The sequence below is a fragment of the Anguilla anguilla genome, chromosome 8, assembly GCF_013347855.1.
Source record: "Anguilla anguilla isolate fAngAng1 chromosome 8, fAngAng1.pri, whole genome shotgun sequence".
Classification (NCBI taxonomy): domain Eukaryota; kingdom Metazoa; phylum Chordata; class Actinopteri; order Anguilliformes; family Anguillidae; genus Anguilla; species Anguilla anguilla.
Window position 1 is genome coordinate 50,382,982 of NC_049208.1, and position 15,638 is coordinate 50,398,619.

A 15,638-nucleotide genomic window follows, 5' to 3' on the forward strand; every position below is an offset into this window, starting at 1 on the left:
CCACGCTCTGCGAACGTGCCCCTTAGCTCTGGAATTAAGCGGTTGGTTATTAACTTTGGGAATATTATTAACCGCTCTCGAGACGTCAAGCCTCAGGAGCGGGGGCTGCCCAACCCTGTTCCTGAAGATTTACCGTCCTGTGGGTTTTCACTCCGGCCCTAACAAAGCGCACCGCGTTCAGCAGCCAGAGATCTCGTTGAGCTGCTAATTAGTAGAATCGGGTCAAATTAGGGTTGGAGTGAAAACATACAGGAAGGCCGATGTCCAAGAACGGGGTTGGGCAGCCCTGCTCCAGAGAAGCCAGCTGCGTCCAGTACGGGATCAGCTCTACAAGGGCTGGCAACATGGCTTGTTCCATCTGCATCAGTTTCTCTGGTGGGTTTTGACTTCAGTAAATCTACAGGCAATATGCCTTGCAGAGGAGGAAGAGCAGCAACGAGGAACTGGAGAGACTGCAGCTAATGCTCCATTTAAAGGGGTGGGGTCCACAGTCAAACAAGCTGGTGTTTGCACCGCTGAAAGGAGCGGTCCTCACCGGGCAAACAGACCATTTGAAGGGGAGGTCCATCAGCAGACAGAGAGTCTGAACTTTAAGTGTTTTAACGGCGTAGCACACCGCTAATTCAGAAGGAATCTAGTCAATAAAGACCCCTGTGATGGCAGTGCACACACCTTCACGTGTAGAAACACACTCAAGTTGCATGCCCTCCCCTCCAAAGCCCTGGCTTTACCTCAGCCACCACGCCACACAGATCAACTGCAGTCTAGGAAATAAATGACAGCCCCCGCCATTTTGGCTCCAAGGTGGGCAAGCATTTGGCAATGTCCGGCAGGTTGGAGACAGCACTGTGTACTAGGCCCTGCGTTATGGGCCCAAGTGCAGTGCTGGTTAAAGCTCTGTCCCGGGATTCACCTTGGGTGGAGTCAGAGCTCATATGGAGACACAGCAATAAGCGATACCTGTGAGGTAACAACTGACGCTTTTGAACAAATCAACCACATTCGTTTACTCTGTGACCGCAGTAAGCAGTAGGACAGATGTTCCTAATCAGTCCATGACAGTAAGGTGGGTGAGGGGAGAGATGTCCTATAGCAGTTCTTTCCTCTGGACAAGGTGTTAAATAGGTACCCTTCTGTGGAGTTTGGTTGAGTTCTTAGCCGATAAACTCTGTCGGGCAGGTAAGAGCACGGACATACATAGCTTCATCAGATCAGGGGTGTCAAACTCCAGTGCTGGATGTCTTCGGTCTCAGCTGGGGATTTTTTGGGATTTCCTATCAATCAGCAGACAAAATTATGCCTTAAAACGAAAGTCTCTTTAGTCAATCAGTGACTTAAATTAAGCACTTAAGTGCAGGAACACATTGAAAGCCAGCAGGCGCTGTAGCCCCCCCCCCGGATTTGAGTTTGATCCCCGCATTAGTAAAATGGCTCTCGGGTCAGAACAGTCACGGTGGCCACTAGGCAACAGCAAGCAAACAGCACCCAATGCACCTGGCTAAAACGACACAGGAAGGGCCTTATTACAAGCAGAAAAATACATTTAGCTAAAAACCTTCAACGCCAAAATCGCTTTGCCGTCGCGTTAAAAAAATGAAATAAAATAAATAACTAAACAAAAGAGCCGCTTTGAGAGGTAGCCGAGAGCGTGCGGGGGTCTGTGAGTCACGTGACCCACGCTTAATGGGCTTGGCTCCTTTTGGGAGCAGTGACCCGTGGGGGGGGGAGGCCATCCAGAGAGCAAATATTTATCCAGAGAGCTGGAATTGAATTTCCATTCAGAGGCGTGTCTGTATGGCCCTCGTTAAACACTGGAGCCAAACAGGCCGGCCGGCTGGAGCGGCGGTAATCTCCAGACCCCAGCGGCTGGGTCAAAGCAGAGGCTGCCAGATGCGCCTTTTATCCTACAGGCCGTCTCTGCGCTTCCCATCCTTATTCTGACCTCCTCCGACAGAGACGGTCAACGGCGAAGGGAACATGGCGACCACTCGCTGGCGTGATTTTTTTTTTAAATAGCACAAACGCACCCACGAGGACACCACTCCTGAGGTCGGGTTTAAAGCCGTTCGGACTGAGCGCGCTGAGCTCCAGGGACGGAGCGACAGGCCCCACGAGAGACCCCATCTTCTGGGCCTGCGTGGACTGTGGGCTCCACATCAGCGGAAACCGAGCAAGGAGGAAATGTAGGGAAAAAATATAACAGAAGAAGGGTGCGGGGAGGAGGGGTGGGGCGTGGGGGGCAGGGAGGGTGAGGGGTGGGGCGTGGGGGGCAGGGAGGGTGAGGGGGAGGGGGTTGGGCATGGGGGAAGGGGGTAGGGCATGGGGGGAAGGGGGTAGGGCATGGGGGGAAGGGGGTAGGGCGTGGGGGCTTGTCACAGGGAAGCACATACGTCACACTTTGCATTGTTGGCCCTGAGGCAGAAAGGTCTCCTCTGGCATACAAACAGAGAGGGTGACACGAAAGAAGCAGCAGCTCGTTTTTAAAAAATACTGCACTTCTATTCACCGAAACACACACTGACATCAGATCGATTTAAGGAAGGGTTAGATCATTGGATCCATGGGGGAAATCTGAAAATGGTCAGTTTTAAGTAAATGAGCAAATGTTATTTGACCCTCCCACCAGCTTTGATGGTCAGCATCCTCTAAATTTCAACATCAGGAAGTTCAACTCAAGTTCCTCCGCCACCACTGTCATCTGGTTGGCCATGTGAATGTCAACCTCCTCTTCTCCTTCTCCTCACACTGAGGGGTAACCTGGAGACTGTTCACCAGGCAACGTGACACATACCATTTTCAACATGGGAGCCAAAGTACTCTACGACCACAATCGACCGACAGTCTTCAACCATCCTTCATGCAAAATTCTCTTTTGGTTGTCCGTTTACTGAATGGGATCTGTGATGTGCCAAGATTCCATCCACACGCCCTACCAGAAGCAATCAGGGCAAATATATACAATGAATAGCTGACGCTCTCATATCTCCGTAAGTGCGTGTGTGTGTGTGCGCGCGCGCGTGTGTGTTTGAGAAGCCAGAACGGTTTTTTTAAAAATCAACGGCGGTTCGCAGCTTCCTGTTTACCTTCGCCTCTTCGTTCACGTCCCAGGTGAAGGAGATGGCGTTGTATGCGATTTCCTCGATGTTCCCGATGGTGTTGAAGCTCTCTTTGTAGTCCGCTGCAGAGGGGGGGGGGAAAGAGATGAGAGTCTGGCAGCATGACTGCCTTTCTTTGATCTGTACCAGAGTTTTCTGTGCTTTTCTTGTGCGTGAATGGGGTTCACACGCTACGTAAGTACAACAGCCTGATGTTCCTCCTTCAAAGGGCATCTCCCATCAAGAATACAGAATATGTGCTTAGCTTAAGCTCTGCTCTATAAAGCTCTTGTACGTTTTCTTTGTAATTGTCTAACGTTTCTTTCTTTCATTTGCTTTCTAATGTTTTGGTCTTAACAATAGATGAAACATCAGGAATAAAGACCTATTTTTTTTACGCAGAGATGAGCTTTTTTTTTCTTTATTTGCTAGCACCTGCTAACATACCTCAGGTACATACAGACATATTACCTTTCTGAGATCTGGCTTTTTAAAAAGTCATTGTATATTATTCCAAAATATTTAAAAGATCATTTTTGTCTGATGAATAATGTCTGTTTGCTTCAAGTGGCTGTTATAATTAAACATTACACAAAGCACTACAAATAATTGGGGAATTCTGATAAAAATTCAATAAGATAACACTTTTCATGACTTCGGGTCGGAATACCTCATATCTCTTGATAAAGCTTATCCGATCTGGCAAACAAAGACACCTCCTTCAAAGGCTATCACACAGGGAACAATGAGAGGCTATCTTGCATCAATATAAGAACAGAGACACAATCTGGGATTGAGCAAACACTTTGCCACCATGCACAAATACAGCAAGCAGATTCCGCTAAATTACTGTGAATTAACTTTAAACCCCAGTGAACGCTACAAAACCCTGCAGTCTCAAACGTAGCGCAGACCCCTTCAGCTACATAGCAGGCATTCCTTTGACAAATGAGCTGAGTCCACCTGGCCATTTTCATAAGAGTAAACTTTGATGTTAATTAGGGTCGGTGAAACGACTCTGTTGTAACAACAGCATACCGAGATGCTAGGACTTCCAAGTAATTGGTAGTATTCGAATACTTAATGGTACATTCAGAAAAAACAGCTGAACACTGGTAATTGTGCAGGGCTCTGTAGAAGAACCCATTTTTAGGATGCGACTAATTCAGCTTGAGAAGCTCAGTGAGCGTCTGTTTCAAACGCATTATCGGCCAGCATCCCTATGGCCAGGCTGGATCCGATGTTCCTTTTTTGTTCCTGGTTTTTTGAGTTCTGATATACAAAATGTGGCCAAAACAGAGTAGAGTAGAATGGTACTTGTCTCCTTGATGGAATCCTCATTTCCAAAATACATTCAGGCGCTCTGAATGTGCAATTTCATTACTCTCAACGAGGCAAGGAGGAACTACAAGGCAAACATGACAGCAGTACCCAGTGTGTGTGTGTGCGCATGTATGTGCGTGTGTGTGTGTGTGTGTGTCTTTCCCAATTCCCACACCACAAAAACAATTAAAAGCCTGCATCAAAAAATCACAAAATAAGAAGAAATGAGACATTCATCACCTTCCAAGTAAGGTCGAAGTGAGGGGAAAATGACCTCTAACGCTGTTGGGGACGGACCCGAGGTCAAACAATCAACAATAACGGCAAACGACCTTCCCGTGCGGCCCCCAGCTTAATGGTACGAGCCAAGCGTGTATGAATGCGACCAGTGAAGAGATGGCTGAACTCTGGAAAGTGGGCTTTCTGTACTGGGGACCGGCCCTAGGGTTTCAGTGGCCTCCAGAGCGCTCCAGACGTAAATCACACCCACCACTTACCCCTGAATCGCGCGGCCCGGGCCAGGGGCGGCCGCGGCCCCAAACGGCTGCAGGGAGGAGGCGTTGGAGGCGGCAGCCGGCCGGCTCTGCTGGGGGGCGGGGCAAGGCCCTTTTGGCCCGGGGCGCAGCGGGAGCGCGGCTCGCTGGCTCAACGTTCAAGCGGCCCTATTCAAATCCCGCTCTCCCCGCGACACGGCCCGGGGGCCTTCCGGAAGGATCCGGCGCTCAACTGCTATTCAAATCAGGGCAAGGGGGTGTCGGGTTGCGCTTCGCCGGCGCGGCGCGGGGGAGCCAGACGCCACCCCGGAGTCGCCCGGCCGTAACGCCACACCGTTACCTTCTCTCCTCTCACCTTCGGGGGTCCCCTGCTCCCGCCCCCGCCCCCCCTCGCCCTGCCCCGCCCCCCCCCACCGTCCCCTCAATCGCCAGCTGCCACACGGGAAGAGAACCGACGTCGCTTCCCAAAGCGCAGCTACTCTCTTTGTAACGGTTTTAACCGACTTAACGGACTTTTGTCCCGCTCTTTTCAAACCGCAAATCCGTCTCTCGACTCCGTTCGGGATTGGTCAAGTAGAGGGGTCAGGGGGTAGATATTGGACCAAGTGGTGCATCACTGCAGCCAAGATCACAGTTTTAGCTGGAACCCTCCTCCCCACCCTGTGCCAACCCTCAGCTTAAATGGACACCCGAAAGGAATGAAAGACTCTTTAAGAGCGGAGGTACAGACGCCTGACGCATGCAACCAAATCGATTTGATTTGTCATTTTAAAATAAAAATCTCCCGTCGGTTCTGAGTCAGTCTGAGTCTACAGTTATAAAGAGGAGTGCCAGACCTGATCATAACAGAACCCGAACCAGGCCAGGTCAGGCTGGGGGGTTCGAGCTTTAGGCAATGAGGGCCACGGCCCAGACACCTGGTCGTCCCTCAGTGCCCTCTAATTAAAAGAGATGAGGCTGATAGCTTTTCTGCCTGGGGACGAGTGTTTGTGTGTCCCCGACCCCCCCAAACAGATAAAGCCTGTGTTTCAAAAGACCAGCTGGAAAAAAGGCTCATCTTTAACTTTGGGGGGGTTTTTCATTAAAAAACGTTTTCTTTAAGAATTGTCGAATAATAAAAGTAATACAGTAAATACTAATGAACTATTAATAAAATAATTAATAAGGCTTTTTTTATGTAAGTTCTGTATTAATATTTCTTATCAAAGAGGAAACGATCATCATGCCAAGGTAAAACGCATAACTACATCTGTTGTCGTTCAGACTACATCTGTGTAAAGAAACATGTAGGTAGTTCCGAAAGTTGAAAATAAGCTGCCTGGCCAAACTGCCCCCCCCCCACCCCCCACCCCCGCTCTGTGCTGCAACGGGACAGCTGCGCTATCCGAGCTAACTGAGACGCCGGCTACAGAAAGTCAGAAGCGTGAAACCCCCCCGGAACATTCCGCGGTGTGCCCGTACAAGCCAACGCATTTCTGGCATTCGGAGTTCCTCGCCGCGCGCCGGCCGCTTCCCATTCCGCGCGTGCCGCGGCACGTCCAGGGGGACCCCGGTCGCCTCGCTCGGCGCGATCTCCGCACCGCTCGCTGATCCACAAGAGAGGAGCTCCCGCGACGTGCAAATTTAACGGGCGCGGGGTCGTCCCGCGACGTCTCCTTCGTTTCGACGGCTCCCCCGAACCCTGAGGCGTTGCCGCGCTGCTGAAATTTCGCAGTTCTCCCGCACAAAATGGAGGAATCGAATCCCCGGAGACGCAACCCCTGAACTTTCCTCTTTCTACCTCTACACCCCTGTTACTCAAAGCAAGGCCCTCAAGGTCAAAGAACTGCAGGTTTTCCACCCTCCCTTTACCTGGGAGTCAGGTGTGAATACAGTCCGGCCAATCAGTAGCACCAGTTGTGCAGTTAACTACCCGGGGGCAAAGAAAACCAGGGCCGGATTTGGATTTGAGGTCTATTTTTGACGATCCCTGCTCTACACCAGGGGTGCTCAGTCCTGTTCCTGGAGATCTACCACCCTGTAGGTTTTCATTTCAACCCTAATTTGGCACACCTGATTCTACTAATCAGCAGCTCAATGAGAACTCCAAGCAGTTGAATGAGATGTGCTTTGTTCGGGCTGGAGTGAAAACCTACAGGTTTTCGTACATCTCCAGGAACAGGATTGGGCACCTGCCATACACACTCCCAAACCAGTCCTGAGGGACTTCTCCTGATGAAGTGTGTGTGCGTGCAGTAGACGATGGACACACAAAGTAATGCTTTCCAATCCAGAGACGGAACCAATCTCTCACCTCCTCTAACACTGACAGGACGGTGCTCAGCCAAGCCGGGTCAGAAAAGAGCATGGCAGGTTTTCCACCGTAGACCCAGAGATACGGGATACCTGCGATATGTCACGGGGAGTTTAGGGGGAGGACGTCTTACCGATGTCCAGGACCCTCTGCTTGGCCGTGTGCTGCCGGGAGTGCCAGTACTTCCAGTACTTCAGCTGCTCGTCTCGGTTCTTGTCCTCGCTGAACACCACCATGACCACACTCTGGAAGGGTTGGGGGGGAGAGGGGGTGCGGGGCAGAGGCAGTAAGAGGGGGGACAGTGAACACCTCTTGCTCCCCAAAATACAAATAACCTGACCAGGATGTTCCACACTGACGCAAACTGCAGTTCATACTCATCTTCCAAAGCGATCCATATCCCGGAGCACACTTAATCGCAGCTTGGCCAAAACCCGGCCGTCTGTGACTACAACTCCCACAATGCACTGCTCCACGACACAGACCGCCCACTCACCCGCACTTTGCTGATGGGATGGCGCAGGCACTTGTTGGAGCCCGTCTCACTCAGGGTGACGGCGTAGAACTGCCCCTTGTTCAGGTAGGTCATGGGCCCCTCCCCCTGCCTCTGCCGCAGCGATTTGGTGGCCTCCAGGGTGTACTGGAGAGTGTCCCTGTTGAGAGAAGAAGAAGAAGAGTTCTGTCTGGTACTACAGATGCAGGCCATCGCTACACATTTACATCGTCTGAGGTCTGAGGTAACCCAGTCAGAGCAGTGACTTCACAAGACCGCTCAAATAACAGAACACACGTTCGTTAACAGTTGGATGTATAATCACAGATGGTAACTCACACTCCTGGTTGGTCGTAGACAAACTCATTAGCTCCCAGTGACGACGTGTGGTATTTCTGTTGATGGAAAACAAAACCGGAATGTTGGGCAGTTGGACTGGCAAAGTTTTTACATCATTTGTAAAGAAAATAGGTAAGATCTTCGTGCATATGTATATGTAGGATAATGTAAATATGCAAGTCTTTAATTGACTCCAAAATCATATGACAAAACAGTTCATGGAAGCGGTCATGAAAAATAAAAAATACAACATTCAAATCCCAGCATTTCAAGCACGTCTGTTCTTCAAAGCGCCCTCTGTCAGCATAAACATCTCTTCTATCTGCCCTGCCTTCTTCTTTTACCCCCGATCCCCTTCCTCTTGCCCCCGATGCCCTTCCTCTTGCCCCCGATGCCCTTCCTTTACCCCCGATGCCCTTCCTCTCGCCCCAGATGCCCTTCCTCTTGCCCCCGATGCCCTTCCTCTTGCCCCCGATGCCCTTGCTCTTGCCCCCCGGTACTCACGTCCTGCTCTTCCTCGTAGCAGCTGTCTGGGGAGCTGCGCTGGTCGTCCTTCATGTAGGCGCCGTGCTGGACGGGCGAGGCGGCGTAGGGGCTCGGCTCGTAGATGACCCGGGGCGGCTCCGGGGCCTCCCCCCGGTAGTGCACCCCAGGGGCCATGAAGACCGAGGTGCACACCTCCGCCTTCACCACCGCCGCCGCGGCCCCGCCCTCCTCAGGCCCCGCCCCTGGCCCCGCCCCCGGGCCCGGCCCCGCCCCGTACGGCTCCCGCTTGTCCTCCGGGTGCTCCGTGTTCAGGGACAGGTTCACCGGCACCGACTTCAGCACCTGCACGTGGTTATCCACCATCTCCACCGCGTCGCTCGGACTGCTGTGTACCACCAGCCCAGGTCTGCAGACACGTACGCACACGCACGCACGCACACACGCACGCACGCACGCAGGCATGCACGCACACACACACACACACGCACACACACGCACGCATGCACACACACACACACGCACGCATGCACGCACACAAGCACACAGGCACACGCACATGCACACACACGCATGCACGCACACACACACACGCACACACACGCACGCACACACGCACGCACACACACGCACGCATGCACGCACGCACGCACACGCACACACACACGCACGCACGCATGCACGCACGCACGCACGCACACACACACGCACAAGCACACAGGCACACGCACATGCACACACACACACGCACGCACAAGCACACATGCACACGTAGAAGCACACACACAAGTACACATGCACACGCACACGCACAAGCACACACGCACACACACACGCACAAGCACACACACACACGCACACACACACACACACACACAAGTTAGACAGCACGTTCCTCACGTAACAGATATTATCATGTGTGACATTTCTCAGCACTTACTGTGTGACTTCTCTTTTCTCTAAACAATTGATTTTCCCTTTTTTTCTGCCTAATTTGGAATCTCCACTTGCGTATCTGAAGTTACCGCGAAGAGCACAGTGTGCCAGGGACGACCGTTTTACTCAAACGTGATTGGCTACACAGCCGAGCCTGCTGTTCACACACTTCCTGCTTTAAACAGTTTAGCAGGGAGAAGGCTACAGAACCTGCCCTGGCTTCAAAATGTTGCGGTCCCTCCATCCAAAATGGTGGTTCCAGCCCGGTCGCACACTATCTGTCCAGATACTGACATTGAGGAAACTCCTCACCGTCAGAGAACTCAAAACCAACTTTACAGGCAGCGGAGATGGATTTCATTACGAGATTCAAGTGTGTGACATTTGATACGAAAATAGTTGTTCATGTTCAGGTTCATGTTTTCAGGAGGAGTGCTGTGGACAGCATGTAACGGAAAATGGCACGTATGTATTTCCGGTATTGTTGACCTTTCTCACTGATATTGCATGTCTCCCTCGAAAAAGTACATAAAGGAACACTGACCTCTTTTCGTGGTCCTCTGAAATTTCAACCACTTTTGCGATGGGCAGCAATCTCTTTTCTTTCGGAACCTGGGAAACCAATACAATCCTTCGTCAGATAATAAAAGGAATTGTAGGAAACACACACCTTTGCCGCAAACCGCAAACTATATATTAAAAACTTCTTGGCGAAAAAAAACTATAAATTTGACTAAAATTTATAGAAGGAAAAAAAGGATTACGTGCTTTAAAAGGAATTGTGTTTATGATGTACATCTCATGTATTAACAAGTCCAGCACGATCCTGAAATATAACACCAGTAACTGGCAATCGACTGTTTCATTTCATTTACTGTAAGGGTCAGTATTGTTCTGTGTTGGTAAAGACCTGAACTCTTTATTTCTGTTATGAGCCATTGACTAAGGCCTGTGAGGGAAGTGAGAGAGAGGAAGGTATATTTACTCCTGAATTTGAACTGATTTCCTTCATTTGTGCTTCGCTTAACACAGTCATGAGCAGCTACAAAAAACCATTGGCACGGCAACAGCACACAAAGCAAATGTCTGGCTAACTCATAACACTGTCTCATTAACATTCTGCACGTCTTTAGACCCTCACAGCAACGTCATAAGAGTTTGCCTATTTGTTATTTTTTCTTCTATTACTGTTTGTTGACTGCTAGTGTCATGGATTTCGGACTATTTCTGAACTGCTTGTAGATTGTTTATGGATGGTTGGACTGAAGCACTAGACTATTTCATATATTCTCTACCCCCCCCCCCCCTTCCCTCTCCTCCCCTCCCCTCCCCAAATTGTACTGCTGCAGCCCCCCAACCCCCACCCCAAAACAGCATCGCTGTAGGCCCCTCCTCCCACCAAACTGCATCGCTGCAGGGCACCACGAGGGCCCCCCCCAACCCCCCCCCACCTTATAGTAGTCGTAGAGTAGCCCCAGAGCCGCCGCACTGTCCTCGTCCCCGTTGATGCTCATCATGGCCTTGGTGGCGGCGGTTAGCGGGTTCTCCAGGTACGACTTCCAGGCCTCGTCCTCGCTGGTGTAGGCCCGGCGGGAGTGGAAGGTCGTCTCGTTCGGCACCACCACCACCAGGCGCTTGCTGCGACACGCACACACGCAACAGACGCATCACTTCCTGTGCCGCCACTCAGCCCCTACTAGAACATTTTCAATTGATTGTTGGTCGTCCTTCTTGTCTCCTTGGCTTGGAAAGAACAAAATGCTGTTAACTTTTACAATCAACTAGTTGTTTCTTGACCTCCAATTTGTAAGACATTTATCGAATGTGAAGCCGCTACATATTTCTTTCTTTGGAGATCACTGCTAGAGTCTAGAGGAGAGAGACCACACTGTCACTTTTAAACGAGCTGGACTAATTGCTTCAGGAAAGACACTAACACCAATGTCACCTCCTTGCAACCAAGCTGAATGACACACAGCTACATTGTGCATTGTTTTTGAGAATTCATTTTGGATCCATCCCAAGGAAAATTTCTGTTGATGATTCCATGAAGAAAATATGAGGAACGTAACCAGATAAATCACAAACCCAAGAGTTACAAACTCTATGTCACCATATTTCGAACTGTTTTTTTTTTTTCAAACACAGTCCACAGCATAACACTGCAAAGTAGCGAACTGTTCCATCGGCACATCAGGCGTTGAAGGTGTCGGTGAAAACAAGAAAGGCCTACAAAAGAAGCCTCACTGTCGCACTGTACAGGAAGGCCTCTACTCTGGAGTACAGTCATTACCTGTCATGGCAATGAATGTACACACGTGCCTGACTCTCCGTGAGATGCATGTACATCCTCTTCCTGGTCTAGTAGGGTTTTTTTTGGCCACCTCCCGACGAACGGAAGGTCTGACATAAACAATGCGAGGAATGGACATGAGAAAGGTGTCTCCGTCTTAAGGAGGAAATAAAAAGCAATTGAAGATTCCCCAGCATTTGGCTGACATGATACGTGGACTGTTTAGCAAGGCTCGCTAGCAGCGGCTATCCTCAGCTCAGCATTGCTACATTTAATGCTTTTCATTTGCGTAGCAGGCGACGCTCTCCACAGCACCATATGTATCCAAGGCGATGTATGGCCTTCGCTTTATGCAAACAGTTTATTTGAACTGCTGGATGTTTCCTGACATTACTCCTGGCCACGCGCCCAAAATCCAACGTCCGTACCCGTCCCAGGATTCAAAGCAGTTGTGTATGTTCCGGGTTCAAGACCTGCTCGGAAAAAAACCACAACGCCACGCTGACCCGCTGACTCATTGCCAAAACACTGCGGCAGAAACAACAACGGAGAAAGACGCCAGCGTGTTGGCACATATCGCGATCACAAACACTCAGCTGTTCTGACAATGGACGCGGGCCATTTATTGGCGAACGTGTCAACAGAACACGCACACTCGTGAACCACGGAAGCATCTGCTACACACCCACCGACAGCAAAGAAATATGTACGTTAAAACCTCGGGGGGGGGGGGGGGGGGGGGGGAGACTGGCGCCAGGACTTACAGATTTAAGGAGGTAGGACATTTCCCGCCTTTCAGAGAGATCCAAAATGAGGAGGGGAAAACACCTTTTCAAAAAGAAACCCCCATCCACATTTTCCATCTGCATCAAGCTGTCATGCTGACTTTCAGACATGTGGTGGAATTGGAAGAGGGGAGAGCAATCCCCGCCCATTCAAATTCAACAGCAGGAGCACATGTGAACAAGTTATTACACTAAAGGTATCCATTTGGGGACCTGTAACTTCTCCTACATCGTAAAAACCCCTCATTCCAGCAACCACCCTGATCTAAATTAAACATGGCTGCCTTCCCCATGAAACCCACCGCAGCCTTCAAGCCTTGAGGGTATGTTCTGGGCCACAAAAGCCTGGGTGTGTTCTCTGAGACAATTAACCTTTCATTCTCATTGGCAGTCCTCTGCACTAATTATAACCCACTTTACAACCTATGCGAAGCTAATGGTATTTGAACAGAAGTTACCTAAGTTGTTAGGTCACCGCTTGATTTATACATCTCTGGACTTTAGGCTACAGAAAAAAAAAATATTACGTAAATCGCGAGCACTGGGAAATTGTTCCGTTATTTCCAAATTGACGGCTGGTTGAGGGTCAAAATCTCGAACATGCCTTGTGTTTTTGATACCAAATAGTGCATCAGACTCACGAGTAAAAGTTTGGTGAGTGGAAACAGTATTTGTTAACACTGACAAACGCTTTGCGGATGCCTAGAGATCAGTACATGTGTGATCTTGGCTTCACAATAAGCAATTTGAAGTTATTTAATCTTACTTCAATTACAAGATTACATTCAAAAGCCCAACTAAACAGTTTAAACAAATACTCACAAATGTTTTAATTATGATTTATTTTTGATTTTCACCTCAAATAGTGTTTACTCTCAGTTAAGCTAGGGAAATATGCTGTTGCTGTCGTTTTCAAAATAGGATATTTATGCTATCGGTGTCATTGTACAGTAACAAAAAAAATTGAACAAGCACAATTACAATTCACCCAGATCATCTGTCACTTCACTTCCATGATATAGAAAACGCCTATTCAGAACAGCTTACAGTTAAACATACTTGTATAATTTAAACTCGGGTATTATATGTGACTAATTATTATAAATTAACGTTGCGGATTAATTTATCGGTTAAAAAAAAATTATAATAATAAATAAAATAAAAAATAAATAAAAAATACAGTAGATGTCAAAAACTCAATGTGAAATAAATCATTCTATCTTGATGTGTCTTGCATTTAACTTTTTTTAATCTATGTAAGACTTTTATGTTCTGCAGGGTAATTGTGTCATTTGATCGATAGAGTGTAGCTTAACTCTAAAAAGCTTTAATAAAATATTTCATAAATTTTTCTCCTTATGGAAAACAATGTTGATCGGACAAGCTGAGAGGAGGTTTTCTACCACTACATGCAGTTCCTAAGAAAATGGCGATTTTGGCTGCTTTTACAATCGGTAGGTTTTTCCACCGCCATCGCTATTTATTCCTGCGTAATCCTCTATTTAAAGTAAAAATACCTGTCCAAAAGCGAAAAAATTATTCTATTTTTAGAAGAAAAAATTAAAATAAAAATGTTTTGCTAAATTTAGTTCTACAAAATGTGAAGTGCTTTAATCAAATTAGTCATATGAACTAATACAATCCCCGATGAATTCCAGTGCCGCTCAGGTTATCAACGCAAATCTAAAACCAGTATGATCACTTACTTGTCTGTATCCTGTGACATGTTGGGTTCCTCTCTTGTTCTTGCTTGTGAAACTGGACTTTCAAGTCGGTGCAGGTAATGGTGCAGGAGAACGGGATAAGAGATGCAAGAACTTGGGCTACAGGTAAGACTACTTTTTTCCTGCTCCGCTCTTGCAGTCCCGTGCTACCTAGCAGGTACAGCGGGGTACTCTAGGGCACCCTGTGATACAATTAAAGTTATTTATTATCTCGTGTGAAAACTATCTGTTTGAATACCTTTATTCCATACAACGTCTATATTTACTGCGCTTGCAGATGGCTGTAGGTAAACTTTGTAGAAATTCTTTCAGTGTGGAGTGATTGAGTTCAAGGAGGGACGAACTTACCATTGATTGGTCTAAACTCACTGAACTACAGTCAGTGATAGGCTGTAGGAGAACAGGTAAGACCCGCCTTGCGTATTGTTGTACTTTGCGTGGTGTACTGTGTTCCTTGTACTATTACCACAAGTTAAGTTCGCGTGCAAAAAACGCTCGTTTGATTTTGATTGATTGATCGATTCCTTGTACTTGCAGCCTATCTCTGAAAGTTTCTTAAACAAGTGTTCTGCCTCTGAGTGAGTGAAGATCTTACTATGCTTTGGTCCAATTAACAGTCTGTAGGCTACACCTTGCTGTCAAGTTATTGTTAGATGTGTAGGTGTGCAATGTAACACTGTATACATTTTCAATCTACTTATGAGTAAATTCTGGAAAGTAATTAAATCAGTAGGCTTCCCAACTTCAGAGCCTGTATTGATTGTTGTAAACAGACACCAGTGCCCTGGGTTATTGCTGGAATTCTGCAGAGGTCTGCGAATCAGATTTGAGTTGAGGCAAAAGCATGTGAAATCTCCATAATCGGTGAAGCAACTCTTGCAAACCGCCTCTTGCAAAACGTCGCCCCTTTCGTTGTTTTCCAGACGCACCTGCAGCGAACCTATCCAGGTGTGAAAACGGCGTCATTCGTTTGTTTATTTTCAACAACAGCGAGGTAGAGCGTTCTGACTGAGCCGCACGGAATGCGAGACTCCGGTGATTTTTTTTTTTAACTGGGAAATATAGAACGCCCCATGATCTCACCTGACGGACAGACCCACCCCCGCCATTTTCCCGTGTGAATCCGCAGGTAGGACGACTCCGGGCATGTCAAAAACCGGCATACTTGGACCTCAGCCTGAACTGTAATGCTCTAAAAACAAGTGCGTATATGTGCCGGTGGGGGTGGAGGGTGTTTGTGTAATTGTGGTGATGGTGATGGTGGTGGTGATGGGGGGGGGGGGGGGGGGGGGGGCATGGACCCACAAATAATTATTTATTTATCTATGTCCTCTCGTTCTCTTAAAATGATATGCAAATATTGTTGAGGTATCGGCAAAT

The 15,638-nt window shown here is 48.4% G+C and overlaps 1 protein-coding gene across 2 annotated transcripts in view; it reads right to left on the bottom strand.

Annotated features, from left to right (window-relative positions):
* Window positions 1–14,550, bottom strand: part of LOC118233041 (grainyhead-like protein 2 homolog) — a 21,745-nt gene extending 7,195 nt beyond the window's left edge. For both annotated transcript variants that reach the window (XM_035428351.1, XM_035428350.1), the window contains exons 1-8: window positions 14,241–14,550; window positions 10,908–11,094; window positions 10,001–10,068; window positions 8,542–8,929; window positions 8,038–8,093; window positions 7,702–7,858; window positions 7,339–7,450; window positions 3,084–3,178 (exon numbers count right to left, since the gene is read on the bottom strand). In XM_035428351.1, coding sequence (XP_035284242.1) covers window positions 3,084–3,178; window positions 7,339–7,450; window positions 7,702–7,858; window positions 8,038–8,093; window positions 8,542–8,929; window positions 10,001–10,068; window positions 10,908–11,094; window positions 14,241–14,260 — 1,083 coding nt within the window. In that variant the 5' untranslated portion in view covers window positions 14,261–14,550. The remainder of the gene's footprint in view (window positions 1–3,083; window positions 3,179–7,338; window positions 7,451–7,701; window positions 7,859–8,037; window positions 8,094–8,541; window positions 8,930–10,000; window positions 10,069–10,907; window positions 11,095–14,240) is intronic.
* Window positions 14,551–15,638: the final 1,088 nt, after the last annotated feature.